General features: G+C 36.4%; 1 protein-coding gene across 3 annotated transcripts; it reads right to left on the bottom strand.

Moving 5' to 3' along the window:
- Positions 1-230: 230 nt before the first annotated feature.
- LOC139735445 (uncharacterized) lies at positions 231-8,782 on the bottom strand. 3 transcript variants are annotated; one of them, XM_071646203.1, is made up of 5 exons: positions 8,622-8,782; positions 7,758-7,902; positions 6,736-6,825; positions 4,804-4,903; positions 231-3,731 (listed from the first exon to the last, which is right to left on the bottom strand). In XM_071646203.1, the coding sequence occupies exons 1-4, from the start codon at positions 8,739-8,741 to the stop codon at positions 4,851-4,853; spliced, it is 408 nt and encodes a 135-aa protein (XP_071502304.1). In that variant the 5' UTR covers positions 8,742-8,782; the 3' UTR covers positions 231-3,731; positions 4,804-4,850. The 3 variants fall into 3 exon arrangements, with proteins under 3 accessions (XP_071502304.1, XP_071502303.1, XP_071502302.1); XM_071646202.1 differs by having other exon boundaries at positions 231-4,903; XM_071646201.1 differs by lacking the exon at positions 4,804-4,903.
- Positions 8,783-9,207: the final 425 nt, after the last annotated feature.

Below are 9,207 nucleotides of genomic sequence, written 5' to 3'. Positions count from 1 at the left end.
GTCTATGAACGTTGTTTGTTTGAAATATGCATCATACCGTCCAGTCATTTTATCTTATTCTTTCATAAAACGAGGAATGAGTAGCGGTAATATTTTGTAGCAGGTATATCTGCTGCTCCTCCTGACCAATTCATAGCCGCACGAAGCTGATTGGAAAGCACTGTCCTTGGCTTGTCTGCAGAAATAAATGACAAATTTTCAATGTCAACGATCCTAATGGCCTAAATGCTTATTCGTCTGATTGTCAGGGTCATACACAACGCCCACAAAGCTGTCTGATATCCAATTGGTCAACTGCTTATCACGTGACGCGCGGTAAGACGTAGGCCCCACTATTGCATGTTGTTACTGTAGGCGTGCAGTAGTTTTGGATATTCCACTTGTTCATCTACAATCACCTCATAGCAACAGAATATAACTTTTAACGTCATCCTTTTAATGACAATGATTTTGATAGCATAATATACAGTTTCGCCATTAACAAAAAGAAATTGACATGCTGAAGGGTTTTCTATTATGTTATTACACTTCCCTATTATGAATATTATCTTTAGTTTCTGGATTTTCAGGCAATATTTATGGTAATATAATAGTAGAAACATACAAATTCTTTTAAGATGACAAAATCATAGGACTGATGACATGAATTTATAGTCTATCAAAATATTTATGCTGACAACAGAAACATTTGTTTTTCATTCTTTGTACTTATAGGTGTTATAAAATAGCTAAAAGTTTTCATTTCGTGTCAGCCAAGTGGCCATTATTGTCTATGAACGTTGTTTGTTTGAAATATGCATCATACCGTCCAGTCATTTTATCTTATTCTTTCATAAAACGAGGAATGAGTAGCGGTAATATTTTGTAGCAGGTATATCTGCTGCTCCTCCTGACCAATTCATAGCCGCACGAAGCTGATTGGAAAGCACTGTCCTTGGCTTGTCTGCAGAAATAAATGACAATACATTTGGATATTAAACGCCATGAGGTGATACTCCTATTAACTCGACAATACTAGCAATAATAGGTCCGACCAGCCATTGTTATGATGATGATGCATTTTCAATGTCAACGATCCTAGTGGCCTAAATGCTTATTCGTCTGATTGTCAGGGTCATACACAACGCCCACAAAGCTGTCTGATATCCAATTGGTTAACTGCTTATCACGTGACGCGTGGTACCAATGAACGTGATTCATTGTCACTTGTAACTTGTGTAGTGTGGACGCTGAAGCACACACATGACAAAAGGACACTCAGTATATAGGACCTACACCTGCATCACTGATTCCCGAGTGACGACCCAGATAGACAGCGCCACGTACGACGTAGTGTAGAGGCTGACACTAAGATCCAGGGTTGAGAAATTTTTGAAATCCCGTTTGACCAGGATATCGCAAGGCATTTTGTGGGCATGCGATGTCGTCACCTTTTTCATAGATGAACTAAAGTGAAAAAAAGCATCTTTTTTTTTTCTCTCTCTCTCTTTCTCTCCGTAGGCATATATGGGTCAGAATTTTGAACGATGTACAATTGAGCCAAAACAAGGCAAAATTTAAAAAGTAGGAAATTCTCCAAATCATTTATCTTACCTGAAAGAGTATAACTCAAGCTTTAATATGAACCCAATTATACTAGGATTTTCCCAGAGGAACAAGTTTTTATTCACCGCGGAAGTTTACCATGTCCAGAGCAGCGAACGTCCGTGAGGAATAGTACTGCACATACATTTGAATACCATTTAACATAGTTTGCAAAGATCTGATTCAGTTCAAAATCGTAACGAAATATCTTAAGGGACATGTGTACGTGTTTGCAGAATATTAAGCTTGTACTCTTAACCTGTACGTAATGGTAGACAAATGATGATTTAACCAAATTCGTCATTTCTGTTAAAATATTGCTCTTCCGCTAATCACTTTCTCCACTTTACGCGCATTTTACAGAAACTCAATATTTTGACCTCTTATTTCACTATCCCATACTTTAATCCTCACTCCCAAATAATAACACACCTTTTTAAGATGTATCTGATCTAGACAGTCTCTATAACCCAACAAACATAGCATAGTTTTCATCACGGAGGTTCGCATATAGCTCACGGACGTTCGGAACAAACAAGATATTGCACAATGCAGCTCTCTTGAGTTGGAAATGCATTCTACTCACAACAAACAGCTGCATTTCATGTCGAGAACAAACTTTTCTGCAAAATCCTGAAAAGATATTACCAATTCTTAATTGTATAAGCTTGTTTATCTTCTCATATTGAGGAATCAAAGAAAACAATTGTCCATCTCTCGTAAATGATCGTACAAACGTACGTGTAATCTCAGTGACGTAGTCCATCCTTGAGAACGAATATATTTATCAAAATTTCGTTATCATGAAGTAAAGATTCAGGTCCTAAATTTGTTAGCTAAAGTCTACAATGCAATATTTGCTTATAACGAACATGGTCACAGCTAAGATTATGACAAAGAATTAACATAGAAAAAAAATAAAAGAAAATGATCTCCGTTACAGAAATACGAATTTTAGCTGGAGAGGGTAAACAGGAAGAAATCCCTCTGCGTTTGCTCCCTGCGTTACACACTGTTACCGAGGAGAATTTGTGTTATTATATTAGTCAGAAATCATATTAGGTTCGATACTGCGAAGTTTCGTCATAACAAGACACAATAAGTCCATATAACTTGGATGGATATTTGTGACTTCGATATTAAACAATATAGTTTTTTATAACAAACATTTTGTAGCGCGTCATTTCGGAGGCTCGTTATTCATACAGTTTGTCAATACGAAAATTGATAGAGTTCGTATAATCATGAAGCTTTTTTATTCGGTAAATGATAGGAATCTCCGAAGGTTAATCGAAAGGTTTATTAATTGGAACATGAAAAATCAGGTTCGCTTATCCGAGTGTGGAGAAACAAGTTAACAACCAAATCCTCCAAATTTCAAAACCTCATGATAACCGTTTTCACCTAAACGAATATCAGGCCCATTCCACTTTTAGAAGAACGGACCTAAAAATAATGAACCTTGATATTTATTTTTCGGTTTAACAAACTTTCGGAATAAGAACATTTTTAATAACATACATCCTGAAGTAACTACAAACATTTGGATATTCTTAGTAACGAATCTTTGGAAGAGCGAACGTATCAAAGTGCAACCTTAAACCTATTCTTAATCATTACTTTTTTAAGATGTGTTTTCAAAGTAAGCACAGAAGCACAAACAAATTGACGATCTCTCTGTCTCTTAAATGTAAAATGAAAAAAAAAATCTTGGAAAGAATTACAAATAAACATTGCTTTTCATTGATGAGTATACAAAAACAACATGTGATGATAAGCGGAGGATTTGCGTGTTTTCATCAGACAATAATTGTATACTGCATTATTTTTGTTCGGTTGTGACGGCATTTCGATGAATAAAAAAATAAACAAACAAACAAAAAATCCTCCAGAGGAATTTGGTATAACGGGAGTGCACTGGCAATTCTTATCTCTGTGTGTTGGAGCTCGATCCCTTCTCTGTTTCTCAGTCATTTTCATTCAACTGCTTCCACGTCCTTTTGAAACTTTTCCGTTTCTTCTTCAACACATGCCCATTACAGACTTCTTCCGTCATTATCCTGAATGTGATTGCGTAGCACTTTTCGGATTTGTCTCGTCTTGTTTTGTTTTGTTTTTGTTTTCTGTTTTGTCGCAGCATGTTCCGGCTACATAGGGAATGAGAGAAAAATCGTCGTGAAGAGAAAAATAAGAATGAATTAAGGCATTTAATATCATGACAATTACAGCGAACGTCCGTTATGGAGACCAAAACTGGATATGTTCTGTTTGAGACGGCAGCTACCATACTCAAAAGATAAACACTTGGAGCATCTGTCACTAAAAAGTGGCACTGTTCTTCTTTCTCCTACTGTGTAATCCATTGACTTATTCTACCAACGAACATCCGTGATCAAAACTTTTTCCGTTTGTTATTACAGGTAAATTGAGTGCTGAACGTTATTCACTTTTGGGTATGAGCGGCTCGGTGATTTGGTATTATTTTCAACTAACATTAACCTTATGTTCAGTGATATATTTGTAATTATCAGAAATTTCCTTTCTCGGACAGAACGTCCGTGAGAGAAACTTTCAGAACCTTTCAGAACAGTACAAATTGTCTCCAGATCCTCATTAGAAAGAAATTTAAATGCACAGAAATTACAGATTACGCAAAATTCCATTTTCCTATAACTTTGTTTTCAGTGTTAAGCTGTTTTGTATAATTAGAGGGAAAACAAGCGTAAAATTGTGAGTAAATTTTCAACTGTTTGTTCATCATAATCACATAACGCCTTAAAAATTCTCAAACTACTGCTCTATACTCATTGTTTACTTTGTAAAACTTTATTTGTCGCTATTGGAGCCAAAAGTTTTAAAGAATACAGGACACTTTCGGGACAAGTTATCCCTATCGGTCGGATTGCATACGTCACGGACGTTCGTTCTACTACTAGGGGCATGTTCCAGGACGGATAACTAATCGGCAGAGAGTACCTAGCCTTCTTAACTCTTTCAAAAATTTGAAAAGGTATTGTTAATGCAAATTATAAGAAATTTGACATCCTAACAACATATGTATTGCTCAGAGGGGGAATCAGGAGGTGAATTTTCAGAGAAAATATTAATTATTTGCTTGGTTTACGGTGAATTGCATGGTCCAAAAACTGCGGACGAGCCTCAGTAAGCTCCAAAAATGACATGCAGCTCCTAGGCTAGAGAGCCAAAGGTAAAATGTACCTTCGCCATCAAAGCAAGACGGTGTCCCACTCGAAAACGTTTTATCATCACGGACGTTCTTTTTTTCTCGGAGGTGCGTCTAAAAATATAATTTCGGTTCCTATTTGACAAAGGATGGACAGAAATTCAAAACAAACATATTATCGTGTCGCTAGATCTTAGCTGATTACGACTCAGAACAATATTGCCAATAACGTTTAATGGGCTACGATCTTTATTAGAAAATGGCGGAAGCACGTCCGTGACGAAAACTGAGTATAATTTTGCATAAAAGAATGTTACGTCCCATGCACAGCCAGCGGACGTACAATTTTTGCAGGATATGTTCATTAGGTGGAACACCAAATTTTCGTATATATTACAGTTGGGACAACAAAGTAGAATTTGCAGCAGCGATAGAAATGAAAGCATCACGGACGTTCGTCTGTTTAGGGCTTTGATATTTCAATTGTTCTCTGTGATTTTATACGTGCTCATAAAGTTCTTATAATTTTGTGGTACAAACCCATGATATGTCAAATCCAGAACATGGTCAGATATTAGATGCCACGTACCATAAAAAAATGCAGATCATTAGTTTGAAAAACAACAATTATAGTGAAAATAGCGTTTTTACCGTATCTTTACATTTTAAGTTCTTGTCAAATGAAAAATATCAGGGAAAAGTCAACCAAACCATACATTTCCTGAAAGGAAATTTACCAATCTTTGAGATGACATGAAAACATTTGGTTTCTTAGATCATCCTGGCGTGTTCTGAGGGAAAAAATGTCATAAGGTGCGAAAATTGGCAATTGTACATCGTTCTCACCCATATGATAAATATATATATATATATATATATATAGAGAGAGAGAGAGAGAGAGAGAGAGAGAGAAAGAGAGAGAGAGCGAGAGGGATGGATAGACAGATAGATATAGATGTATATAGAGGTATAGATATAGATATAGACATAAATATTGATATATGGAGAGATATAGATATAGACATGGAAGAAATGATTTCAGTGCATTGAGATGTTCCAGAAATAAAAAGTGACAAAGTGGATTTGTGTACATGCTGATGACAAGTCTGCAACCTGTAGACCAACACCATTCCGATTTTCCAACTGATTTATTTATTTATTTGGGTTTTTTTTTTTTTTTTTTCAGTAGGGAAGCTCTGGTAGTGGCGACAAACACTGTTATTCTCAGACTGAGTCCCTGCACATATACATCACAAAATAAATATTGTAGATACATGAAAAACAGACATAACGATACTACACAGTTGCGGTACACTTACAACATGGCCATATTGTTGAGTATTGAGCAATCATTAAATTCTAAAGTACACTTGCAAACACGCACACACACACACACTAACACACACACACATACACACAAACGTACACACACACTAAATTTGACGTTGCTGAGCAAATGAGAACTCGACAGATGATATTATGAGACAAGGTATATTGAAATGTGCCAACGAACAAATTAAAAGAAAAACTGGACATAAGCAGTGACTCTATTAGCAAAATAAGGAGCTGTTTATGGACATTTTCAAGTTTTAGAATGACAAATATCCAAAAAAAAAAAAATGAAAGGTAGGTTGAAACAAGTACATGGGATACAAAAAAAAAAACAACTATCGAAGTTTACATAATCACAATACAAGATACATAACTTATATACGACATCATACACAAACTGTCAAATAATAATCAGTCAAATATCAATAATATTACTGCGGTACAATAACAATTGTGGTACAATCTTCTTCCACAATATCAATACAATAATTATCGTTCAGAAAGATAATGATGATTGTAGAATGATTATAGATATGTAAAATACAGGGAGAATATTCATTGGCATTATATGAAAAAAGGTGAAATATCTTGAGAAACTTATTTCACAAGGAATTGGAGGTTGTTTGATACTGTACCTTCGGTCTCCCGAAATTCTCTCACATCATATTTGAAATCCACTGTCCGCTCGTCAGCGAGGGCTTGGTAAGGTGGGATGTAGCCGAATGCTGAGAGAATTAGGCAAAACTTTGCATTAATTGTGATACAAAAGGCAAAATACAACTCCGGAACATTTACTTTGGTAACGTATAACCCGACTCTTACGTAAGTAGCAAAAATGAAAGTGATAGAGGCCCTTGCCTCTTGGGCTTGATTGAAGGTGAAGGTTGAACTTTTGTTAATAGGGGACTTGACAATGACGCTAACTATATCTAACCCACCCCAGACCCCCTCCCCCCCCCCCCAAGAAAAAAAATATATCTTATTCATATATAGATTCAATGCATGCAGAAACTTCAAAACTATGAAGATATACCACGTGAAAATTTGACCAAAACCGCGTTTCTTTCATCGTTGAATCAACGTACGCCAACGCTAGTGTTTGGAGCTACTAACTAACCTTATACAGAGTGTAAACTGTGTAAGTTAGAGAGCAGATTTCTTTCAGGCCAGGTAGTGGTTGAGAAATGTTTTGATAAAAAAAAAAACATCTCAACAATCATTCAAATATCGTTTAGTTGCAAATTCATCGACACACATTCAATATTCGCAGCATGACAAATATTGTGCTTATAAAACACAAAACACAAGAAATGTATGTTTACCATAAATATTATTCTTTTCAGTGTCAGTGGATATCAAGGTAAAAGATACAGGCCCTACAATCAATCTTTAATCCTTTGACTTATTGGTAACACATTAATGTCTGCTGAGGTTGTGTAGTGTTACGGTTCCTCTTCAACATTGCTATATCTAATAGTGTTTTTATTCGCTTGTTTGTTGTTTGCAGGTCACACATAATTTCGTTCTCTGGCTATGCCGTATCCTTAAATCATGACTGATGGTCAAGAATAGCATTACACCCGTATTTTTTATTATCTTTTTAATCTAAATATTTAACCACTGTGTCGATCCAGCCTTGTTCCTTATAGCATCTTACCTGTCTGCAGAAGCCATTTAGCCAGCGGTAGCTTGTTCATAGCGCGAAAAACATCCGAAAGGTATTGCCTGGCTTCCATTCGAGTTACATCACCCTGTAGGATCATCCACTCATTCAGCATGTTCGAAATGCCTTCTTCGGTATTCTTTCCGATGGATGATTGATTTAAAGTACGATTAATTGTAAACGGATTAAGAGACATAAGTGTTTGCGGCTGATTGCGGTATCAGTATAAGTTTAGAAACTGTACGTCTGCACGACAGACGAACAGTTTTGAAACAACACTTCTCAAGGTTACTCCATAACAACTTGAAAAATGAAGATTCAACCATAAGCAACAAAATCATGTATTCTTTTCATCAGAAGCATAGAGGGAAGTCCTCGCAGTGATACGCACGCGGTAGTGCCTGAATATGATTATACAGCATTATGAGGAAAACAAAAATGGAGTCTCGAGTATAATTAGAATGCCATATACATAGTTCACAAATTTCCGCCCGCCTGGTGTAGGATATTAACATCACATTGTTAATATCACTGTGAAAATTCATAAGCATGTATTTTCATCTCTGACGAACGGAGAGGCCCCGAAAATTCGAATTTGATTTAAAATCAATGCAATTTATTAGCATTCAACCCGTTTGAGTTTGAGTTAATTGATTTAACCACGATAACGGTTGGTTTTTGCTGCAACACGCATTTTCCATAGACTCTTACCCGAGTGCACCGGAGCGATCCATCAGAAACAAATAAATGTTGGGAAAGTACAAATTAGATATTTCGCACCGGTGTCAGTCACTTATTGGAAAGTATGCTGCGGGACACATGTGTTGTAGGAATGTATGAAATGATAACAAGACTTACGTTGTTATAGTCTTTTTTCTTTTGCTCGATTTCAGAGTGCTTGAAGCCGAGGCGAACACCCAGCTCCAGCCACTCTTCTGGGTAAATCTTTCTAGCCACTCGGCTCAAAAGTACATCCATCGCTGCCACTTATGTATCCGGTCGTCATGCACTCATTTTACTGTACCTGTGGACATGCGAAATAATCATACAGTGTAAATCACAAATCACAAGTATAATCACGTAGGAGTTTGAAACGTCTGCGTTGTCTGGCTTATGGACTACGATAAAAGATGACAGAGACAACGGATAAATATGAAATACAGCGGCAAAAATATACGAATAGAATTGTCATAAGTACTGTAGGTTAGAATAATACCAATAGAACAGGTTAATTCCATTAAGGCAAATACATAGGAAACTAATTTGACAGAGATATTAGAATGTCAACAGATTAAAATGTTAGTGATACAATTATGCAAATTGAATAAACTCGAGAGATGTTAAAATACATTAACAAACATAATAGATCAGGCCCGTAGCCAGGGGGGGTGCGTCGGGTGCGTACGCACCCCCCCAAATTCTGAAAGGTCCACTTTTTCATAAT

This window comes from Diadema antillarum, unplaced genomic scaffold (assembly GCF_040938485.1).
Source record: "Diadema antillarum isolate AM-2024a unplaced genomic scaffold, OU_Dant_1.0 seq00000580_RagTag, whole genome shotgun sequence".
Taxonomy (NCBI): domain Eukaryota; kingdom Metazoa; phylum Echinodermata; class Echinoidea; order Diadematoida; family Diadematidae; genus Diadema; species Diadema antillarum.
This window is presented reverse-complemented; position numbering and strand designations above follow the sequence as displayed.